Below are 25,891 nucleotides of genomic sequence, written 5' to 3'. Positions count from 1 at the left end.
TGCACAACAAAGACCGTGCTGGGCATACAAAGCACCATCCACGCCCTTTGGCCATAGGCTGATAAGAGTAAGATACACTAAGGCTAACAGAACTCTCACGGCGCCATGATTCAGATTGCACAGTACTCCACTCACCTAAAGACCATATATACTGTCAACAGTCACCCCTCACTCCCATTTCTCTCACCTCTTCCATCTAGCATTTCCTTCAACCATAGATTCATTCTAAACCATTTTAATCTGACTGTTGTAATAAATGTTGACGTTCACGTTTCTGTACTCTTAAGTGTGCGATAAATCATTCCTTTGTTTAGCGCATGTGATAATTCAGGACCGTAGTTATCTAGGGGAATAGAACTCAAAAGTCTTACTGTACTAGTTACACTAATGCTGTTGTTTAATACATATTAATACTAATTAAGAGTTAGCATGAATAATTTCTAGGTTCTGTGTTCAGAGCGCTGAGGTATAAATCGAGATGTTCAGAGTAACTATTTTAACTGGGTTCAGATCACCATGTAAGGTTACAGTTGTAGCTAGGTCATATTAGTGTTCAACCCTATACTCATAGTGAACCATAAAGTAGAACTTTATACACCTGGAATGACAATAATAATAATAATAATAATAATAATAACAGAGAAGAACAGAACCAAACAACAGGGTTCTAGATGTCTGGTGAGTATCTAAATATAATTGGTCAATCTCAATTCAACAGCAGGCCATTTGAAAAATGGCTGACAATTGTTGGATACTCTCTTAATGTACTTCCATGGCTGTCAAGCAGTAATAAACCCTGAAAAGAATGTCAAGCCTAATGACTCTTGGTCATTGATCACATTTCACATTCTTTAACTAGGCACACAATGACAGGAAGCCTGAATGGAAATCATGGAACGGTAAACTCATAACTGTCTCTGCCTATGAATATCTGAGGTAATGATCGTGGCCTTGAGCTGAGGACAAGTTAAAAGAGCAAAATCTGCTAACTGTCAGCTGTGAACTCTAATGGTTTCATAGGCTTCTCCTTTGTCGTCTTGATTTTAATGATTAACTCTCAACAACTAGGGTGTAATAAAGATTGTATGATCTTTCATTTACAATTCAAACCCATCATCCTTAGGACAACATATACAAACCTAGGTCATCTTTTAGAAGCACTACCCACTGTTCTGTTCTTGACATCTTGGGTATACAGCTCTATCTTGGCATTCCTGGATAACGCACAGTCTAAACAGGCCCAGGCGCTGTCTAAACCTTGACATACTGCACTACAGCGGCAAAAGTAACGTCTTCACTGTGCACCACCAACAAAAGACACCGCATCATTAATGTGAGTTTTTTTTTTTTTTGCCTTGTATTTTTTTCCCTTGCAGTGTATGTCATCATCATCCCCACGCCGATAAGACAAAGAGGAAAAAAAAATACGAAATTTGTCAGATTATTAAATCTTCACAGCACAAAGGTTTTTAAAAAAGACATGACTGTAAGATTCTAAGAGCAAACTCAAGTTCACTCTTGGGTGAAGTCAGTCCAGGCTCTATATAAAAGAAGTCGGGTAAAATGGCTAGATGTCAATGTCAATGCCAATTCAAATCTCAATTTGGAGGCTTCAAAGGAGTGTGTGGGAGGGCTTTGCGGATTTCTCTTCAAACTCAACTGGGTAGAAGATGTTTGTTGAAGGTGGTAAAAGCAGTGTTGGAGCTCTCAGGTGGTGTTGCAGAAAAAAAAAAAAAAAACACAAGCCCATCACCACAAGAAACCCCTGCTTTTAGGCCAGGCATCTATACAAACACAATGGACAGTGTTTGTGGGTGGGAAGCCAGCAGGGGATAGTCTCCCCTTTGCTGCAATAGCAACTCCCACTGGTTGGTCAGGGGCACCAGATTAGTGGTGGATGGATCTGAGCACATTATAGCTTTTCAGAATAGTCCTCTGCAGTCTGGTGAAAAGAAGCAATCAACAACTCCATAAGTAACAGAGTCTATGCCTTCCATAGAGTTGTGCAAAAATTAGGAAATAGAAATACAATCGAAGTGGATACTAGTTGAGGGATTAAAGGGAAAAAAAACAGAACTGTTTATGTTTATGATATGTATAAACAAATGTAAAAGAAACAAATAAAAAACCAATCAAATTAGAGCAAAAAGAAAGGCTCTCGTCTTACCTCGATACTGAAGTAGCCTCTGTCTACGTAGTCGCCAAGGAAAAGGTATCGCGTTGTGGCTGGTGACCCACCCACTTCAAACAGCTTCATTAGGTCAAAGAACTGCCCATGGATGTCACCACACACTGGGGAAACATGCACACATGTCTCCCTCAAACACATTACCTACAAACCAACATGCCACATAAAACCAACTAACCAAAAAAAAACATTTCAAACAGTTTCAAAATAAGAGTCAAACTGTGGTGGTTTTGGACTACAAGGGTTTTTTATTCTCAAAGTAATCACTTGGCATTGAACATACACAAGTTAACCTACTACTAGAAAAGCTTTTACTGGTAGTTTCAGTAACATAATTTGAGAGTCATTCATAAATAAATAGGTGGGTGAATAGGTATAAGTAAGAATAGCGTTTATACTTTGTCAGATTTTATAAAATCTGTGCTCTTGAGAGCTGCAGGTTGGCCACCAGTTTCATAGTCTTAATTCAAATTAAATTAGCACTAAGACTACTTTACACTGTAGGTAATGCCTTTACACGTACAATACAAACCAGTTAATTGTATTGTTAAAAGATCACAATCACTGTTAAAACATCCAAATGACTGTTATTTGTGAATATAGTGATATACATTCATTTGTAGGAAAAATGTATTTGACACCTTAAAATGCTGTGTGTGTGTGTGTGTGTGTGTGTGTGTGTGTGTGTGTGTGTGTGAGATCGTGGTTGAGCTGGGCAGCAGAAAATTTGTGTTGTTTCTTGACTCAATAATTCTCCCCCGGAGAGAGCATGCAAGTGAGAAAGAGAAAGAGATAGATAGAGAGAGAGAGAGAGAGATAGAGAGAGAGAGAGAGAGAGACAGAGACAGAGACAGAGATAGATAGAGAGAGAGAGAGAGAGAGAGAGAGAGACAGAGAGAGAGATGCAAACTCTTGTTGCCATGGTGACATGAATTTTACAAAGCTAAATAACGAAAAAAGCAGGGAGTTTTCTTTTCTTTCGTACTGACTCGGTGTTGGCATGGCGACGCTGCCTGAGTGTTGATCCAGGGACCTCTCAGCCAGTTGCATGTGGGTGTGGTTGTGACCAAGAGACTGACAGGGAGTTGGGCGAATCACATTACAGCATCTCTCAAAACATAATTTACTTAAAATATTCAAGCGCTCAGCTTCTCTAGATGCACTAAACAATACGGATACAGCAGCACTTAGCTGACAGCATAGTTTATACTCATAATTATATTAATCCTATTATACACATGTATTTCCATTCACAAACACAACATAGTACATATACATTATTGTGTATTGCTGCTCACTGCATATGGCAAGAAGCTGTTAAATACATACACTACATTCTACACATTCAGCATCTACAACACAGATCTGCCTCCTTTACATGATAAGCCCACATTTGCCTATAGCAAATCTACAATAAAGATTCTACAGAAATTATTCTACCACTGGAATTGGGCAGATTTTATCATCTTAGCTACTTGGCCCTAATTCACCATAAATCAGCCTCTCACTATGGTCTCTCCTAGCAGCTGCAAGAGGATCGTTCTGTGTGTGTGTGTTTATGTTTGTGTGTGTGTTTCCAGACAGCCTGTGCGAGATGACCTACTGTAAATGCGTCACTGTGACTGAAATCCTGTGAGAAACTGTGGAGCAAAACACGGTATCTCATTTCTTTTTTTTTTCACTTTCTCCCAGTCCCCTTCCTCTCATCTTGCTTTCTCCCTCCTTCTCTCTCTCTCTCTCTCTCTCTCCTTCTCTCTCTCTCTCCCCCACCCGCCATCTCCGGTTCTACTGCGGCCTTCGCCCACTCAAAGCTCAAAGCAACGAGTAGGAGATTGTGCTTGTGTGACTAAAGTAACACACACACACACACACACACATATACACATATACACATACACACACAACCCCCTCTAAAGAGGCATAAAGACAAACCTCGCTGCTCATAAATGTTAGCTCCCTGAAACACTTATATGCATGTATATTTCATACGTAATAAATTTAACATGTTGACCTCCTTTTCTGCATGACACCAGATATGACTTGACATTCATTCACCTTTTGCTCGCCACTGGTCTCTTTAAGTAATTCAAAACTCATCCCCAAAAATCAACAGAGAGATTCTTCTGTCAATCAGTTAATTAATCAACCAATTAATTTGTAAATGTTGCCCTGAGAGCAATTGTCAGTTATCAAATAAAAAGCTTTCTCCTCCGTGGTTGAGACAGGCATAACTCTGTGCTGTGAGAAGTCTCTGATACTCATGCAGTGTGGGTCATTAATGCATGCAAACACAAATGACAGAGAAAAAAGAGCCCTCTGCCCAGTGATGCCAGTCATACAGGCATCTCCAATAAAGCGGAGGTTAACCTGCGGGAGGACTGCTGTGTGGGTATGGGCAGAATTCTCGCCTCATCTGAGCACGCTCGCACAAGCTCACAACACAGTCTTTTCAATCGCCATAGTTTCTCATGCTCTGTACCCTCATATTCATTCAGATTAACCCTCCTCCCGACTGGTTATGCATACAAAGCATAGCCCATCATTTCAGTTCGATTTTTTTTTTATATACAGACAATGTTAACATCTTACAGTGCTTTATTTCTCTCTTAAAATTTAATTTGGTGTTAATCAGCTGAAGAATATGATGGACTGAAAAAAAAAAATCATATTGTGAAAATTTTCTAAATGTAAAGCAAGCTGTAAATGCGTTGCACTTTCAGTGATTTCGTTCTGTCGTCCTTATTGCTTTTTTGATGACCTAAACTGCACTTGACCCATCATCTTTTACAGCTTTTCATTTACTCCCAATGTAATTAGCCACACACTGTAAACAGCAAATTTCCCCTGTACTCATACATCAGCCAGTTCTAAAAGATTGTCCGTGGATACTTCCTGTGTTATGAATTTCACCACGAGAGGGCACCATTTCCCAAAATATAACAAGAATTTTATATCTACTTTTTCTTTCTTTCTTTCTTCTTTCAAGTGTGGCAACACAAATTATGAACCTTAATCTTAAAACATGGCCACCTAAAAAAAATATGTAACCAAACATTAAATGATAAAAGGGTTAATGTGTGAAAGTGAACTACATTACATTATGTAATATGTTGAAAAACGACATAATACATGGCGCTCTACATTTACAGCAATCACATTTTGGCTCTGAACGTTTTGGTTGAGACTTCTTTCAACACCCTCAGCACATCAAGACCCAAGAAGAACGTCTTAAGACAGAGAACAATGACTGGTGAGCACTGTGGTAAGTCTGAGTTGAGATATTCGAACATTCAGGCTTGTTCCTCCTGTTCTCTATAACACTGGATGTGCTGGCTTTTGGTTTCTTTGTAGATACTTAATAATTTTATGGATATCATTTTTTAAAGGGTCTTTAAAAAAGACCTTGTTTTGTGCTCTGTTCTTTTCAGTGTTTATATAAATGTTGCCAAAGACAGGAAAGTATTTTTCTGTGTTGGATCTTTATACATGTGGTCCAATTTTAAATCAAGCTGTTTTACATTTACAAGTAGATTTAATTCCATCTAAATTTTCCATGGTAATCTTTTTAAATGCAGGAGAAAAAAAAAATTACGGTTTCCTTGAGACCTGTTCAGATTCCACTTATATTTAACACTTTTATTTTACGTAGTAAATCAATTACCATGTTTAGTTTTACAAGTATCTGGCTGTTTGGCCAGAAACAGGGGTTTCTTTTATAAAAACAAGTCTTTCTTTTTTTGCTTCCGAAGCAAAGCAGAAAACTGTGACTTTGGTTCATGTGCCAAATCAAACTGGCACATGTAAGAGAGAGTACGGGGAGCCAGACACAGGCAGATCCACCAGCATTCTCTTTCATACTACAAGCAAAGTGTTTGTCTTCACAGATGCCGCACCTTTCCTGCTAGAAAAAAAAACCCCCGATGCTGATTAATATTCTACAGTCTCTCATTCTCTGTGACAGATCTCCATGCGTGGGTATTTGCTTCTTGCATATTTTATAACAATTTCTTTGTGATAAGATATTGCCCAGGCATGATTTGCCTGTCCTAATTACGGCTGGTCTGAGCGTATAGGAGTGTTTTTGTGTGCATGCATGCATGTGTGTGTGTGTGTGTGTGTGCGTGTGTGCAGTGGATCAAAGAAAAAAGGAGCGAGCCAAAGACTGCATGTGACCTCAAACAGATACTGTGAGTTGCTGTTTTTCCTTTTCTCTGTTGTGTGTAGAGTTTGTTTCTGTTGTGTACTGAGTTTAACTATATGTATAGAACTATATATAGAGAGCTATATGTATAAGAATGCTGTGACGAAAACTAGAGAAACATGAAACAGAGAGAAAGAGAAAAGAGTGTGAATTAGGACTGTGCTCATTTGTACACATCTGGGGCGGGGGTGGGGGGGGGGTGTCAAATTATCATGTAATTACAAAAATGTATTCTGTTAATAATGATTAATTGTAATTAAGGATCTGGTCAAATGTTGTCCTAATTAAAGGTGTTTCCTTTTAATAAATGCCATATTAGGTTTTAGGCGTCAGTGTTCTATTTAAAAGGGAAATGAAAACATCTATCCTGAATAATAAAACTCCTTTGGCCTCTAAGGACCACACTCAGAACGGCTTGTCACTGGCCAGGAGGTTTGGTCTCGCTAACATCTTAAACAGAATACTTTGCTCATGAATGTACTGCAAATTAATAACAGATGCATTTTATTTGATTGCGAATTGCGGAAGTTAATTGCAAAAGTTAACACATTCATTTCACCATGTATGCTAAAATTAATGTCAAAATGCCTGTGTTAAGAGACAAAAAAAGATGCAACCAAAAAGAGAATAAAGCTTGCTCCCCTATAGAAGCCAGCCGTCGCTTTGAAGTTTCATCGCTTGCATTCAGATGTTTCTCAAGCACATTAATCCCACTGCCTCTTGTGCCTGTGCTGATCTGCCCTCACATGTCTGTATGGACAGGATAAGCTCACTCATATCATTCACATCTTAATTTAATCAAAAATAAATAGTAAAGACAATCAGTCTCTTCATAGGCCACAGTTTGTTGCATTTAACTGCTTGTACTTGCCCTTAAATGTCAGATATTTTTGCTCTGTCTGTGATTGGTCATGGAGCAGAGCTCAGCCATTTCTCCAAGGCCAGACAAGCATGGAGAAGAATGGAGTCTCTCAGGAGATATCAGCAAAGTCAATTTATATACACTTAACAGCTGAAATAACTCTCTCTCTCTCTCTCTCTCTCACACACACACACACACACACACACACACGAGCATCTCAGACCCAAACATCCATACAATGAGCAGGACCTGAATTTAAAATATCATCACTCATCTATGGCTAAACCTGCTTTCACAAGTCATCTTAAACCATACAGACACTTTATATGTCTGCCACCATTCTCAGCACAAACCAAATTGTCATTGCTTCTCTAAACGAGGGAATATGCAGTGAGAGTTCACCATGGCAACCAGTCTGAGGTACAGTCATTTCTGGCTCGGTTTGGTCTCCTTACCTGTGACAGGTGCCTCAATATCCAGCATGGTTTTCTCCTGGCGTAAGATTGCGGCGCCCTCGTTGATGATACGCAGAGCGACAGCCTCCTCCACCCTGCCCTCTTTGGTGAGGTGAGCTTTGAGGAGGTCCACCCGTGGCTTGCCCTCACAGTCAAACACCTCCTTCATGGTGAGACGGTGACTAAGGGGGAAGGGCACAGCTAAAGGAGAGAACAGAGAGGAGAGAAATTAGCTTTTGTTTAATTAATTTAAATATTAATATTAATATTGATCATTCTGGCCACTGGTCCACTTACATGGACAAGTTATGTTGATAGAATCACAAGTTAGTTATCTTGTTAATTATAACGTTGAAATAAAGATGGGAAAGTATGCAAAGAAAATGAATGAATGCTATGAACTGTACTAATGCTAGTTAGCACAAGCTTATCCAATTGACCACAAGGCTCACAAGAAAATAACAAAATGAAAAGAGAATGGAAGAAATCTTTATTATGACACAAACCTAAATCTTTCAGTCATAAACCTCCAGTGGATCTGTTTTAACTACAGTTAGAAAGTAATTATCAGAGGAGTTAACTTAGCTACCATGTCAAACACTGCAGAGAAAAGTTGGTTAGCTATTGTTAAACTCCCAGCTGATAGATAGGTCTCTTGCTTCACTGGAGCGAAAAAGCTAATTGAAGTGGAGGAGGGAGGCCCCAAATTTCTCCTGAAAGAAGGTCAGATGAAGGAGCAGGGTCTTTTCAAGTATATTGGAAGCCGAGGACACAGGTTGCAGCAGCTCTATAGCACAGATGTCTGGGGTGATGAGGAACTAGACAGAGCAGTGAATTTAGATGCAGTTTAGAAGCTGAGTTCTGCAACACAGTAAACATTTGATGCATTGGATCCATGAGGAATCAGACACAAGTGCAGATGTAGAGAATCCCAACATTCAATCCAGGCATGTAACATACGTGGCACCAGTTTTAGTACCCATAAGTCCTTCAACATACAAATGATGTTTCCTTATGTCAGGTATTTGTTTGGATAAAATATGGGAGTCTTAGAAAGAAAACATGAAAGATATTTATGGCATCTGTAGTTTGGTGCCATACGTTGAGGAAGATGAGATACACAACGCCCTGTCACGTCTCTGTCCTTGCCTCCCCCCTCTGCTGGTCTATTCGTGCTCTGTTTCTTTGATTTAATCAGTCAATCATTCAATGATTTTTTACACCAGGTTTCTGTTCATTATCTCTGTTTGTTTCAGTGTATAAATATCCCTGTCTCTCCTTTGTTACCTGTGAAGTCTTAACAGTGACTTTGTTCCTGAGCAATTCTGAGCCAGATACTCTGTGAGTTAGTTCATATTCATGGTCTGCACTGTTTCCTGTATCTTTGTAATCCTGTTTTTCCTGAGTCCTGTCATCCTGCCTGCCTGATCCCTGTCTTTACTCAGGTATCCCTGCGTGAGCCCTGTATCTTCTAGTTAGTTTAATAAAACCTACCAGATTTACACATGCATCCAGTCTCTGCCCGAGGTATTCGCGACCCCCCTCTCCTATCCCCAACTCCCACTGTCATGCCCTTGACTTTACAACATTTTGTAACCACAAGATTCATTAAAAAGTATGTAACTCCAGGAATAATCACATAAAGTTTACAGGACCTATTTTGTGATTCCATGTACAATCCACACCAAACTGTGACATTCTAACGTTGCTCTGTGCTGCCAGGAACACTGCTAACCATATAACTCACATACTCTCATTCTTCACATGCTCACCAAATAGGATTTCCCTCTTTCATAACTATGGGCTGGATTTTCCTTAGATCCATTTGCACTCAATCCACCTCTTTTTTCATCATACCCCTAACCAATGACCACCTTGACACCTCCTGACTGCACAGTGCTGTCTTGCATCCATGTATAGGTTTGTATTACCCTCCATGAACCTAAACTATCCATGGAACCAAACTCTGGGATATCAGAACTATAACACATGATTACTAATGCCACTCACCCTGTTGCCCAACCCCCTGGGCTTTTGTCCTATGTCCCAGACACATTTGAAGGATGAGTAACTGCCAGACACAGCTTGAACAAATAATGTGATCTTTCTTAAGTGCCTTGAGGTAAGTTCTTTGACCCTGCATGCCTGTCTGCTTGCCAGCTAGATCCTACCCACCCCTCTTCCCAAAATGTTACTCTAACTAACAGGGCTACACTAAGTCCCACTGACTCCACAGTATCCTAAAATGTATCTTACTCTTCCAAGACTTTTCTGTCATTTCCCATAGATTTCTGGGTATTCTCGTTCCTTTTAATAGTCACCCTACCCTACAACTCTACCTTAACAGTCCAGATGCCAGGCAGAGGAAGATGGGCTCTACCTATCAAGCTTTGGTCCATCTCGCGGTTTCTTCCAAAGGGAGTTTTTCCTCACCACTGTCACCTTAGGCTTGTTCAGTGATAATCTCGTAAAGCTGCTTTGTTAAACTGCCTGTTGTAGAAAAAAAAAAGGCATGAACTTAAATATGAACTTAAAGCCTGTTTAAATTCAACAACTAAAATTTGCGACCAGCATGGGAAAAAGTTGAGTTTAGCTAAAATATTCCAAGGACAGTCTGTATGAATGATTAAAGGTAGGAGTGACAAGGAGCGAAAAGTTAAAAAGTGACACTTGGATGGTGCAGTGGAGAATTACATGGCTATTGCAGGTTTGACGCTCCCAGCTGGGCCGAGCATTGCAAATACACATCGGCCTTGATCTGGGATGATCAGATCATCACCACACTTCAGTGACTCCTAGCATGAATGGGGAGCTATACAGCTGCAAGTGAAGCGAAGAAAAATAGCACTGACTGATATAGCACAGGCCTCCACAAATGCCATGTTCTCACAAGATGCTAGTGAAATGGATGGGTGAAAAGAAGAAGTCTTCTAGCTTCCCATATGTTTTGGAGGACCCATGCACCAGTTTTTAACCCCCCAAAACTGATATGAGGGGGGGGGGGTGTCTCTGGAGTACACCAGGTAGAACATGCTTAAAAATTAGAGAATAGGGTTTACAATTCACACACACACACACACACACAAAAATACTATCACAAACCATATCATAATATGACCTAGCATTTGTGGGATAGAATCTCAATATTTAATTAAACATCTGTTTGATTAAACATGGAGACTTGTTTAAACATCTGTCAATGCCATTAAAATAAAGCATCTGTTTCATTTACATACCTCACCAAAATGGACATGGTACAAAGAAATGATGCTTTAGTACATTTGAAAATCTGAAATTTCCTTTAACAATCCCTGATGTAAGGAGTATGGTCCAAGACCAGTTTAAAATAAATCATCGAAACAGCGGAGGGCTTCAATTGTGGATGCTTTCTGTACATCATCATTTATTCTCCGTGGCAACACCTGGTTATTAAGGCTAATAAATGGTTCATTACCATGGTATGAATTATTGATAATTAGGTAGTCAACAGTATACTGTTACTCAGTCAAACATGACAGAATAGATCTGAATATACGTGTATATATTTAGTGTTGTACAAACAACAATGCCTCCACAAAAAAACAGAACACAGGCTGCTTTTCTCTGTGTGATGACTCATTTTTCTAATGTGTGCACTGATAATGTGAGACTTTGGCTTCAACAACAAAAAAAAAAAACAACAACATGAGCTTAGTGAATAATTTAGGCACATGTGCTTGCGTGGATATGCCTCCAACTGTAAAGAAGTAATTATGGTGTGTAGTTGCTGAATCATTTATGCAGAAGGAAAAAGCAGCAGAAAAACATTTATCAATTAGATAACAGTCAGTTACACCCACTGAAATGCCACTCTAAAAACAGACTAAGACACCACTGCGTAAAACCATGGGGAAAGATATATTGTGAGTGTAAAAAAAAGTTCCATTAGGTACAATTAATAATAATAATAATAATTATAATAATAATAATAATAATAATAATAATAATAATAATCATAATCATAATAAAAAGATGTCATGACTGTGTATACAGAGTCAAAAGACCAAGTACAGTGCATGAGACAGAAAGAGAAAAAGAAAGACATGTACAGTAGGGACACGGGGTAGAGATCTCAGAACTAAGACACAAAATGATCAACACAAAGCTAAATAATTCATGTTTGACTTCAGGGAGAAAAGAGAAAAAATCTCATGTACCTGCATGTGACATAATGAACCACAGCCTGGCATGAGATTTCAGCAATGCTAAAAACACATTCCATTCAAAATGGTGTGTGTGTGTGTGTGTGTGTGTGACTGTGGCTGTAACTGTGTTTGCATCTTCACATATGCATGTGTGTGTATGTATTTAGTCTATGTTTGTGTGTGCGTGCCTTCTTCCTTTGATGCGTCCCTTGGGGCTTGTTTTTTGTCCACTGATAACTGTATGGTGTTATTGTAAAATTCATATGATTATTCATCAAAATGCTTGTCTATGGTTTAGCAGGACACACACATCAGTAGTCCCTGTGTATGTATGTGTGTGTGTGTGTGTACATGAGAACCAAAAAACCCCAAAAACATATAAATGCTTTAGAGCTATTAGCTGTCCTTAAGGGAGGCCGAATGGCATTGCATTGTAAAAACAAGCTGAGGCTGAACTGTGTGGTAAGGAAACAGTGAGACCATTCCGTGTCTCACTTCACGCCTTTGTGACTCAGTGCAAGAGATATCCACCAGCAGACATCACAGCACAGAGACAGTGAGAGAGAGAGAGAGAGAGAGAGAGAGAGGAGAGTGAGCTTCATGAGCTCATACTCAACTCAACTCCATAAGGAGGACACAATGTCCCTATCTGTCCCTAAGCTTCTCCACTCATAATACACAGGAGGAAAGAGGAAGACTCAGACAGCAAGCGTGCTGAATGACAGAGCTTCTGTGTATTACAGCTAAGAATGGTTCCATCCATCTACTCACACTGTTCCTCTTCAAACTACATTCTCTCTTCAGCTTGCTCCCCTTACTCTCTGTTTCAGCTTCTCTATCCATAACAATTATCTCTCCTTATTATTTTCTGCTCAGAAATAAATATATTGCTACAATGGTTCTCATTACTATTTCTCCAATTAATGTCTCATATCTGCACAATTACTCCACAACATTTTCTTTTCTATTGACAAATGCATGCCCCTCATTCTTCCATCCACTCTTCTCCTCACTTTTCAGATTCACTTTCCATATCTCTATAGACAATGGTATACTTTTTCAACATAAAACTTACTCTGCGCTCTTTCTCCAACACACTCTTTTTACTCATTTGTAAAAACCACTCCCTAACCTCCTTTCATGTCTCCCACTCACATGTCCATTCTCACTGCCTGCTAGACAACAATCACTAACAAATTATTATTATTATTATTATTATTATTATTATTATTATTATTATATCTGTTTTTTACAATTGTTGCCACAAACCATGCATACTACACATAATGTTGAAACCACACACTACAAGCTACACCTATCACATACACCTACACACCACAAACAATAAACACTACACAAACCACATATCACCCCCACACCTTGGGTTTTCTGTTTCTTGGATAATCCAATCATCCATATCAGCTATGGATACCTCAATGCATATCCATCCACCTTTTCAGAAACCACCTGTCCCATAATGTCTATAGTAACCTCTCTTTGATGTTATGTTTTATATTTTATGGTATAACATATAAAAAAAAAAAAAAAGAAAAAGAAATCCTCTGTACTAACCTTGTCTCTATGCTGAAGGTTTTCTTTGAAGATTTCTGTTTTATCATTGCAGGATACACAGGAGCGTGGTACTGAAAATAATTCATTTGCATTCTTACTCCAATCTTTTGCTTATGTGCTAGTTAAACCTGGTTGATGCACTAACTGGTTTAAAAGCATCTGCAAAATACCAAATTGTAAATTGTATCCATGAATAGCTACCACTACAATGACTAAAGTTTCTCAAATTTACCTTGGCATTAATAAAGTATTTTGTATTCGTATTCGCGCTTGTAAGAGGTCCCCAGTGCTGTTACGTAATGTTACCTTTTCTACTCTGAGCGACTGAAAGATCACTGGAGCTGCTGCAGGCTTGTCTTTCTTCACGTGATCACACTCAATATTTCATTCACTATTTGAGATTTTAACCATTTTTAACATTGGTGCATCATACAACCTACGTAGCTTCAACAAACGAGAAGAGACTGCAGTTGGGCGAGATAATTGTAACAGCTTGTAGGTTTGTTCGCTCATTTATTCATTTACTGGAGGAGGCGTGTCAAAAGCTTTACTGACGCCTATAAACAACTTACTGAAAAACTATTTCAAAACAATATGGTGGTCAATACCAGTGGCATCATAAACAGGTGAGCTAAACACTAATTCACTGCATAGTATTGGGTTTCAGAGTAACTTCAGTAAATGACATTGTGTGATCAAATTAAATGACTAGTGCTTTATTAAAGCAGTTGCTTAGCAACATAACTAAGCATGTAGTCCCTAGTCCATGTAAGTGACAGGCAGGAAGGAATAAAATGAATTCCTGTAGTATTTAGTTTGAAATGTTAAAAAAGACTATGCACTTTTAGAATAATTAGATGCACATCAGCTGACTTGGAGTGGATGTTAGAACCAAACAGGTTCCATAGGTGATTCAAATGTCACACCGAATGAGAAGTACTGAATGATTCAATGAATTAATGAGTGAATGGATCTTTCTGTTATACAGAGTCAAAGACTGTTTCACTGAAATGAGAGATAATGCTCACTAGAACAGAACTGTCTGTGCAGCCATTGAGTAGAGATGAAAGAAACTCCTTGGAGAGAAAGAAAGACAGAAAAGAGAGAGAATTAACAGGTCTGGTGGAGTGCAAGAGCAGAACAGACATGGTTGAAATCGTGCTTTCACTGAGTACTGAGGGGTGAACTGTGAAACAGCAGCTCCGCTCTTCACTTCCACAAAGTGCCATGGCTGTTGGATTGTGCCGTATGTTGCCGAGCAACAGCAACTGACTACTGGAATCTGGCCAGTACAGGCACTGTATATGCAGTGACATGTGAGCAAATCTTTAATCTGCAGGTTTAGAACATGGCTCACACATATGCTCACCTACAGACCTAATAAACATCAAACACACACACACACACACACACACACAGTCCTCATAAACACCCAATACACAAATCCACAGACCTCATAAAGACCAAACCTACCTATTCCCACACCTAACATCCAAAAGCCTTAAGCTCAACCAAGACATAGCAGCATCAACCTTGCTGACATGCATTTAACAAGCTGTATAAAGGCATTTTTTAATATGCAAATAATATATTTATGTATAAATAAGATATTCATTTATAATATACTTACATATTAATTTCTCATTTCAACTGCTGAAGGGGAGGTTGGATTCAGAAAAGCGCTGTTTGTAAAATCACAACCAATTTATCACAAATGCTTTCTCCCTGTCATTCTCTCCTTCTGCTGTGAATGTTCCCAGGCTAGTGGGTCCATGAAGCTGATGGCTGAGGACAGATCAGCTCACCACAATAACGGCCCCTCTGTGACACTGATACACTAACTGGTTCTACAGCGTTAGCCCTTACATTATTTCATTCAATTAGCTCCACCCCTGACCAGTGTGGTTGTGCGTGTGGTTGGCTGCCATTGTCCGACCACATCTTTCAATCTCATCAATCAACACCATTCATCTGGCACCTTGTAATTATCCAGCCACTGTTTATTACCATGTTAGATAAACATGACTACGGGTAAGATCTCAGTTTAAAATAAAACACACTGTACAGTTACTGTCTGTCTTCATCATGTTCTGGAACTAAGACGCCCACCAAACTGGAAAATGTTGCATGAGAGCAGGAAACAAATGCAGTAAAATATTCCATCATCTGATAATGGTTCTGTATCAAAAACTTGCGGTAGTTTGAACATTTGACTGGCTTGATCTCAAAGTTTAGCATTGTCTGGAGATAATGACAACTGTTTCAGTTCCCACAGTCAGGCTGAGATGGCTAACAAACGGGCAAGGAATCCAAATACAAAACATTTTACTCAGATGCAAATCCAATAATGTTGTTGTTGTTGTTGTTGTGGTTGTGAGATGGTAACTTATCAGCTAGTCACAAGCACCGGCACAGAAGGATTTACCAAGGACCAAACTGTTGTTCCCACATATTAGTATGACACAAACATAAGCACCTCTTCTTAACTGGAGTGCTAATGATCTCACTGACATCATTTAATTTTCTCTGGACAACATAAAAAAAACCCTAATAATTTTTTCCTTGAAAGATGCTCCGGGAGTTGACAACTAAACTGAGGCCTGGTCTCTAGCCTCAAATGACCCACTCATGCTCTCCTTAATATATTTAGCCTTTGTTTCCTGCTGAGTAGCAAATGGGTTGGTTTTAACCCTGGCCTTTCAGCCACATAATCCTACACGTCAGCAGAATCAGTATCAGATCAAGAAAACAAAACAAAACAAAACCAGAACAAAACAGTTCTCTGTATCTTTTTGTCAAAGTCTTTTGTATGGTCTTGACAATAAGACTTTATCATGCTGTCCAGTGATAGGAGCTGATAGGAGCTTTCTGAAGCACTCTGATACTGGTGATGATACACAGAAGACTGTGTGTAATTCCAAGCTCATGCAGAGAAGACTGTAACACCCCTGACATAAGCTTTGAACCTTTGTCAGACTGAACTGCTTCAGGCAGCTTCACCTTGATAAAAAAATAAAATAAACCTTAGAAAACATCTTAACAGTGACATTGCATTATGGGTAGGCTTAAGGGTTTCCACTGCAACTGGAAGTTGATGGCACAGGGCAAACACGGCCGACCAACACGTGAGTAAAAGGCTCCTCAGACATTGGTAAAGGGATCAAAGTTTAAGGAATCACCCGATTGGGTTTCGTCTTTACCTGGCGCATATAACACGCTCCCTGAAAACTCAGCCAATCCAAACTACTGGCAACAATCCCAAAAGACATTAAAGCTCTCCGTGGCTGGTTAACGAGCAGCTTCCAGCTGAGTCATTTCTTATTCAAATTTCATCTCCCTCTTTCTCAGTGCTTTCTGAAAAAGAGCAGGTATACTGAGGCCTAGACCTTGACACGTTGCTTCCAGCATTGCTTTTTTTGTGTGTGTTAATGAACATCATCAACTCAATACGTGGAGGCAAAATGCACAAGTTGATACCACTTCCTCAGTTTAGACATGTGAGTAAGGAAAAAAAAGAGACATAAAACATACTTGTTTTTAGGCAGCACATACACAATTAGCTAACACAAAAAGCTATTACACAAGCAAATCGACATTCCAGACATGCTATCTCTTTTGCCGCTATTCCTCTCTCTCAACCCCATTTCCTGCTGCCAGAATAAGGTTATGTACCAGAACTAATAGTCTATGCCTAAAAGCCTACGGCCAAAAGAAAAGAATGTAATGATATGAAGCAATATGAAATACAATATTACAAAGTTAGAACAAACAATCAAAAACCAAAATAAGAGAAGTACTTTACTCAGGTAGCATTTTCTCCCATAATTGATGGACTTGCCCAAAAAACAGGCGTCAAAAATGTCTTGCTGGTCCCATGGGTAGAAGTAGTGAAAGTGCCAGATCCTAAAGTGCTTTGGCTTTTGTTTCTTCCTCAATTTAGTTCATGCAGTGCGTGATATTTACAACATTTAGATGAGTGAACATTTCCATGGTCGCAAAAAACGAAACAAAAGGAACAAATATGCTGTATGCTGGTACGGAGAGTATCTTCAAAAAATGCTTTCCTATCAGAGTTTATTCAAAAACCCACCTCATCACAAATTCCAGAAGAAAAAGGAATGGTTACACCAAAAACTCTGCAGATCCTAATCCTTCCTCCAACAGCAAAAAGAACCCCCCCCCCCCACAACCCCCCAAAAAAACCCCTCTAAATCAAGTCTCTCAAACAGGCAAACAACACTTCCAAACATTCCATCTTCACACTCAGGTCACGATTCTAAACTTTTCCATTTCTCAGGTTCTCTGACTGGTGAATAGTAATGTTGTGCTCTCATTTTCAACATACAAGAATGAATGATAGAAAATGAGATTATGGGATGAACATCAAACCAGCCTTAGCATTCATTCCTTAAAACTGCCCCAAAACAGGTGACGGAAAACAAAAGAAAAGAAAAACTTGAATCCTGTAGGAGCAGCCATGCCCCCCTCCCCCACCCCCGTGCATAAAACATATTTTGTTGAGGCTTGGAAAGGAAATCCAATTTAAACATGTCAGGAGGACACCCAGAACAGTGGGTCATGGCTTGGGCCTTTGAATGAGAGAGTGTGTGAGAGCTTGGTATGTCTTACAGTGCCCAGGCTATGGGCAGTCAGGGCTAGCTTAAGTTTCTCAGCACTTCATTTTCCTCTTTTGCCATATAATTTAGCGTTATTGGCTTAGGCGCAACTAGTTTTTTTTTCATTAATGTTTGTAAATGTGGTCTTGCTTCACCTTTGCACCTTGGAAAATAAATCATTTAATTTGGGCGGAATTTGCCCTGCTGTGCAATTTCTGGTTCCTAGAAAGATCACCTCTAACCCTCCACAGTTCACAAGTACAATTCTGTACCTCAAAATGTGGCTCTGCAACAGAACAGTTGGTTGCCTATCCCTGTTGCACAAGCGGATGCACAGGCCTTGAATGATGGTAAGCAGCAGAGTAGTGTGTAAAAGCCCTGAGGCATGTGCATGGCAGGCTGCTTGCACATATTGTGGCAGTGTGGCAGCTTGAAGGCTCAGAGCTCAAGTCATGCATGAAAAGCCAATATGCAGGAGATGGAGAAAGCAGGAACAGCAACTGTGGCAAAGCCAGGAGCAGAACCAGACCAGTGGAGTCCCGGATATGTATTTTTGGTACAATACTGAGAGGTGAGAGAGTTAGTGGGGAAACATTTGGTGGGTTTAGGGAAGCCCTGTGGGTTTTGAGGGAGGTATGTGCCCTGCATGTGTGTGTATGTGTGTGTGTGGTGTTGAAATGAATAACTATGGCAGCCAGGTTCCCTTTATCAACACCTCTATGCTTCAAATGCAGTTATCAGTAACTCAAAGGAAAAACTGCTTTGGGTTAAGTTGGTTATGTTGGTTATGGTTATGGGTTTTATTCATTCTCCCAGTGCATAAGCTATACTATACACTAATTGTGTGTGTGTGTGAGTGTGAGTGTGAGTGTGCAAGTATCTTCTCATGTGTGTCTCCCTCTCTCCACTTTCCCTCTTCATCTCCATCAATCTGTATTTCCCTCTTTTTCCTGCTTAAAGTCACTCCTCCTCCTCCTCCTCCTCCTCTCTGTCTATTTCTCTTCTCATTGCTGTGAGCTTTTATTCGACATCAATATTTTCCCTCCATTGTATGTTATTCTTTTTCCTTCTCTTTTCTCTCCCAGATTCATTTGTCTCTCCTTGCCCACTCACAGTGTCTTTGCTATGTATCTGTCTCTTACCATTTCACTTGTTTCTTCTCTCTTCCCATATTCGTTCCCTTCATTTTTCTTATTCTCTTACACCACTCGCTCTCTCCTGCACTACATCTCATCTCTAGACCTCAGGGAAGTTTCATTATGTAAGAGACCAATGTGCAGGAAACGCTGTTGCAAACCATTGCTTAAATAATTCACCCACAGTGCCAAATAAAGCCAGTGAGTGCATATCAAACATGAAGATCCATGGCATGTAGGTCCTTCCTCACACTCATTGCCACTCTACAACTCAGTTATTCTCTACTCACGCACACACATGTGTGCGCACACACACACACACACACACACACACACGCACACACACACACACACACACACACACACACACACACACACCATTCTCTACCTTCCTTCCAAAACCTTTGCCTGACCAATCACCAGACTGTCGCTATCCACTTGGAAATGTCCAACATGGACATACATGTACATACAAATAGATGCAACACAAACCATTAATATAAAGTTAATACCGAGAGCCACATCCTATAGGGAGACCCAGAATTTGAATAGAGAAGGATCCATGAACAGATTAAAATGCATAAAATTAGAGGTTATGTGGGCATGATTAAGTTTAAATGAAAAATAACAAATTTTAAAGTAATATTTGAAATCTAATTTGGAATGTAAAATCAGATTACCCAAGCTTTATTTGGAGTGTTACAGCTACCTTAACTTATCACTGTTGCTAAAGGTTTTAGTAGTGGTACATTTTGGGATAATCACATGACAACAGGAAAACTTAAAGTTATGCAATTAAAGGTTTTGGAGAATATATCATTTCAGACATCCTAACTATTCATTGTACAAATGTTCCATTGAAGCCCAAACAAACAGCCGATTTATCTAAAAATTCAGAAGAAAGAATGTGATGGAATTCATAATCAAACATTTTTTAAACACATTGTACCGCTTGATACTGCCACTGCTCTCTTACACACATCCTGTACAATTCACTTTTATTTCACACAATTCATACTGACCAAAACGAGAAGCCAGATTTTATTCTCCCGATTCTAGTTCTAATATTTGTCAGATTGTTGTTGCCAAACATTTAGCTACAGACAGCAGACAAACACTGTGGATGTTGTATAATGGCATCTCTATAGAACATTCCTCATTGTCATTCCTCATGTCTTGCTGAACATGCTTTTGGATCATTCGGACAACATTCTAACAACATTTAGAAGCCCCAGCTAAACTCTGTACAGAAATGCCTAATATGGTAAGATGCATTGTTTGACGTTTCTGCTGGTATGCAGCTATGTTAATTTTAACTGTCACCATGTCAGTTTTGTCCTGACAATAATTCTGGACCACCACTGATTCACCAGGTCCCATCAGAACTAAAACAGATAGCGTCCTGGAAGTATCCCACTCTAAACCTTATCTGAAGAGACCGTGTGGGTCAGCGACTGGGCAAGGAGAAATTTAAAGCCTGTCAGATTTTAGCTGACCAGTCTAGTCACAAACGTCACAAACCTCTCTTCATGCAATGACATGTCTGACCTGAAGAATATTAAAACCAAATCAGCTCAGGGCAATGACCCCTTAACACTGAACTGTGATCAAATCACATATAAGAGATCATCTCTAACAAAATGTCTAAAGCCATGCTCACTTTGACACCACGAGGCCCCGTACACTAATTTCCACGCTGTATCCCAAACACCATGTCCATGACTACCCAAGAACAAGGTCAGAACTGTGTGTAACCAGCACGCTGTTACTTTGAGAACATTTTTGTCTTGACCTCAAACAGAAGAGAGGAGACCCAAGGTATTGGACTTGTGTGTATCAAACTGTGTGTTACTAACAACACCAAGCAGACTCCCAGCAATCTTTTCAAGCAGATGACTGTATTGTGATGTTCATGCAACATCAGGTCAGATAAAGTAAAGGACCCCCCCCCCCCACCCCCCGCCTCTTCTTTCCTTTCTGGCCTGTAAATGATGCAGAAACTGTCAAATTCTGCGAAGTTGTATCCTTACATAAGATGAATGTGTAACTGAAACACATGTACACAGGACAGAGTGTGACATTATAAACTGACGCATTTTGTCCTGCGGAGTGTTCGTTAATGATGACACTGAGAGTGTAGGCTACTTTTTAGGTTTCCATATGTGTGTAGGGCAAGCCTCTGGTGAGTATGTGTGCTATGTGTAGTGTGTCTATATATTTGTGTTGGCTCTAAAAGACTTGTTACAGCTAAGAGGAGCAGTCTTTTAACAACTTCTGAATGGCTGAGTGGTTAATGGTACAGCAATGTTCTAGGACAACAGGTTGATACAGAGATGTGTGTGCTCATATAGTGTGTTTAAGAGGTGGGATGTGTCTGTTATGTCTCTTTGTGTTTGTTTTCAGGAGGTTGTGTATAGTGTATGTGTGTGTGTGTGTGTGTGTGTGAGTAGTTTTTGTGGCAACGCTCCAAAACAATAAGAATGGATTGATTCAGTGGGTTTACAGTTCAAGGAAGAGTAGGTTGGCTTACAGCGCTACCTGTTTGACTCAGCCTCAGCAAGGACTAAGCAGCGGGTGTATAGTGACTTCATCATCTACAAGTTTTGGAATGTTGGAGAAATTTGAATTTCTGAAAATTCTACCAACATAAATCCACATATGTCCCATACCTATTTACAGAGTTTCTTGTGTCTAGCCTGTGAACTACACAAGAGCTTCAGTACTACTTTTAGTGTTGCACAATTAGCCTTTACAAGCCACGTCAAACTTTGTTTACGCATTTTCATTTAGTTCTGAGTCTTAACAAACTAAAAATACATGTCCTCCTATAGTCCTCAAGCTAGACACTTAGGATATAACTGTGACTCCAGAAGCCCAGGTCATATAGGGTGCTATTACTTTTTTAACAATACTCCAAACTTTTTCTTTTTTATTTTTAATAATGCATTGGCTTCATTGACTCGATTGTGCAGAGTCCTTACAGTTCCAAAGTAGAATGTTGCCATAGTAACCATGCAACAACGTCCGACTGCCATGTACACCACAGTAATCAGCCCATTAAGCTTAACCACACTATACAGACACAGTAAATTATACACACCAGTACACACAATACTCACCATATCTTAAACAAATTCCACAAACATAAATCACAATTCATCCGCATGGCATACAAGTTCCACTCTGGATGTTGCCATACTCACCATACTACAATTAAGTTAGCAAATAACTCTCCACTGCAATAAGTCTATCATAGCTACCACAAACACACAAACACAAAACTAGACACACACTATGTACACAATTCTGAAAACTTCATAAATCACAAAGATATATACACAGTATTTAGGTGGAACCCTGAAAGGTCCATTCTTGGTTACTGCCATGGTAACCATTCAACAGTACCAATACTGCTTTTAAAACTACTGTTCTTGCCACTTGCAGTAGTAATTAGTCAATCACAGCATATGCACTCTGAAAACTATACAGAGAACAATGACCAATACACACAACCCACATCACATGCACTGACTGGACACCTTGACTTCACAGACAGACAATAATGTGCAAGATGTTCAAAATTTGCCACTGTCCCCGACGTGATCACATTCATTTTCAAACACCCAGACATCAACAAACACTTAACACAATTTAAAACTTTGATTCATCCCTGATTTGTATAGAATGGATGGTTCTGTCTCGCATACAGGCTAAGGAGCCGTAAATATGGAAAACAAAAATCAATTAGACGCAACGTGTCATGACAAGTATTCTGAAAAAAAAAAAAAGATCTTCAAGGATAATGCTATTTGTTATAATGTATCCTCTTCAGAAGCCGCGCAACATACCAGGTAAATCTTTGATGCAGTGATGTAAATAGACAAAAATTAGCTCCCCCTTTTCTAACGCCTATGCTTTCCTTCAAAAGCCCACATAGCAGAGACAACACATTCGTATGCGCCCTCTATCACAAGCAGTGTCAACGAAATCCTGCTGCATCACCGCCTCAACCGCATAGACCTCCACAGTAACTCTGCCTCACATAACGATTCTTTCTCAGCCTCCCCATGCACTAAATTGAATCAACCATGACAGCGAGAGCACATATTGCTTGAAACATGATTATAAAGAAAACCTACTATCCCCCTACTGCTAATAACCAGCACTCCTCTGTTTGTGTTTATCAACATAGGTTTGAGAACAGAAAATTCAAGTAATAACATATATCCAATAAAATATTCCAAATACGTAATGCGTTAGTCTGAGTGACAATAATCATGTAAAAAGCAACTGATATGATGCAACACTGCGATATAAATTAGAAAAAGGCGTCAAATAGAGCCTTTACAAGATGCATGGGAGGAAATCTGCACCTACATTTCACTACCCGATCGGTGGCGTTCAAGACCATGTCAGCGTTAGACATCTTCATGGGCAGTTGATGTGTGAATCAAGGCGAATGTATTAATTCCTGCTTTCAGAAGTGGCTGCTTATTCTCGGCGTATTTTCGCGGTTGCGAGATGCGGTTGGTGCAGTGGCATCACTTGGATGCGTCTCTCCGTCTCACCGGCGGTGCTGATGATGACTACTGCTACCTAGAGAGGGTGGATGCGGCTGAGAACTTTGCGCCGTTGTGAGCTGTGTCGTGTGGGGGAGGATGGATGGAAGGGATGGGGAGGGGGCGGGAGAGAGAGAGAGAGAGAGAGAGAGAGAGAGAACTCAACTTGGGAGATCCTTTCTCCGTGTTGCACCACCCCGACATGGCGAAGAGGGGAACTCCCACGCATTCATCGTAAGGGCCTGCCTGATGCTGCCATCAGGTGGAGGCAAAGGGGTTTCCCAAGAACACGCACACCGTGTTTTTTGTTAGTCCGTGCACTTTTAGATATGCAGTTCAGTCCAGCGCCCCATGTCACGAAACGAGCTTACCTATGAGGGTGTTTTTTTTTTCCTTTTAAGTTAGCTGTATTCACTTAACATTCCACTTCGGGACTAACCGATGCTATGACGGCATTTAAAACCAAGATAAATTAACAAATATTCGGTCCCCTGATACAGTAAGAATATACGAAGACCACTCATGTCTTATGAATTAACAATATCCTATTGTAAATCTAATGTGTAGACGCGATGATTTTATCTCAACAGCATTTTTTTTCTTTAGCTGCTTTACTACTAGCAGGTATGATCATTTCTGAGTGCAGTTTGAATTCCAATTGTACCATGCCTTCTTGACAGCTCATGAAACGAAATATATATCCGTTATATGAGGTAGTATATGAACAAATAGTTATTTTGAGACTTTCAAAAAAGAAAGCATTTGTTCAAAAAATAAGGAAAAAAATAAATGAAGGTAGAATCAGAGCCCTTCCATGCACCAGGCAACAAGACGGCCCATCATCGAGAGCATCGCAGGGTGATCCCTGAACTCAATGGCTTTGAGTCAGATGACCTATTCAGTCAGGCGAAAATTTGTTTCACAGGCTACATAAAGTGGTCCACTACATGTCATGATCTTGTCTATAATTTAGACCATTCCTGTTCTCTCGCATCACTAAAATGTAATATAAAAGACATAAGAATATTAAGAGCGGTTTAACAGCAATATACCAAAATTTAACGTACAAACTTTGTGCTCAGGGGTGTCTACATTTAAGTATTTTATAATAGTAATATTGTTTTTTTTTTTTATAAGGTCTCCGGCCGCTTAAATTTGTGAATGTAACACATTCCATGAATGTTACATAAATTAGTTTTATGTACACTTTAAGTTCCATGATTCCAAGGTTTTTAAAAGTTGTACTTGATTAAACATTCCCTAGAGAAACTCAATTCAGCATTCAGCTTTGACTGCCAAGGAGCATGTTAAACTCACAATCTGCCACACGGACATAGCCTTCAAGGCACGAATAAACCTTAGTTAATATCCCTTAGCTACCCATCTTGTGAATCTCGTTTAATCGCACAGCCTTCACTTCGTAGCGCACCTATGCATTTAGTATTTTAAGACACTTAGTTGAGAAGTTTGAATGTTGTAGATCATAAATTCGGTTTTACTAATATAAATGCTATATAAACTGAACAAACAACGGGTGTGCCAATGGCTGGTATCGTAAGTGTTTTGCACTTTGCACTTTTTTTCTATCAAATTTGGATGAGGCTGCCATGACAAGTACAGAGGTTACTACAGGTTATATTTATTATAAACTCATAAAACCTGTACATCTGAAAATGAAATATAGAAAATAAGACAAATAAAATAAAACACAGCCTTCTGTTACATTATTTATATCCATATCACATTGCATGTGAGATAGGGACGAATAACCTACAAAAAGTGGAGTCATCACCTTGCGTTTACATAAACGGGAAACATATGAGCGAATGCTACTTTGTTTCGGGTCAGTGTAAATAGTTTGGCATTTTAAACGGGCATGGGTTTGACTTCCGATCTCGCGATGAACAAATTGGAGTAATAACAATATCCCTCCGCCTCTCTTCACCACTTCCTGGCGTCAGGGGGACTATTTTATTTCTAGAAAAGTTCTTCAGGTTAAAAATCCTTAGCATCCATACGTCAAACGAATGCTTGACGAGGTTGGGTCGAAATTTCACTTGCATATTTTTCACATAATACAAGATTCCCTAAAAATCCATCAAATAAAACTCATGAAAC

At 39.6% G+C, this 25,891-nt stretch overlaps 1 protein-coding gene across 1 annotated transcript in view; it reads right to left on the bottom strand.

Moving 5' to 3' along the window:
- The window catches only part of ppp3ca (protein phosphatase 3, catalytic subunit, alpha isozyme), a 36,229-nt gene extending 12,583 nt beyond the window's left edge, over nucleotides 1-23,646 (bottom strand). Inside the window, exons 1-3 of the mRNA XM_030781731.1 lie at nucleotides 23,592-23,646; nucleotides 7,707-7,907; nucleotides 2,168-2,292 (exon numbers count right to left, since the gene is read on the bottom strand). Coding sequence (XP_030637591.1) covers nucleotides 2,168-2,292; nucleotides 7,707-7,907; nucleotides 23,592-23,646 — 381 coding nt within the window. The remainder of the gene's footprint in view (nucleotides 1-2,167; nucleotides 2,293-7,706; nucleotides 7,908-23,591) is intronic.
- Between the last annotated feature and the right edge of the window lie 2,245 nt (nucleotides 23,647-25,891).

This window comes from Chanos chanos, chromosome 8 (assembly GCF_902362185.1).
Source record: "Chanos chanos chromosome 8, fChaCha1.1, whole genome shotgun sequence".
Classification (NCBI taxonomy): domain Eukaryota; kingdom Metazoa; phylum Chordata; class Actinopteri; order Gonorynchiformes; family Chanidae; genus Chanos; species Chanos chanos.
Note: the sequence above shows the minus strand (reverse complement) of the source record. Positions and strands in the feature narration are given on the sequence as shown.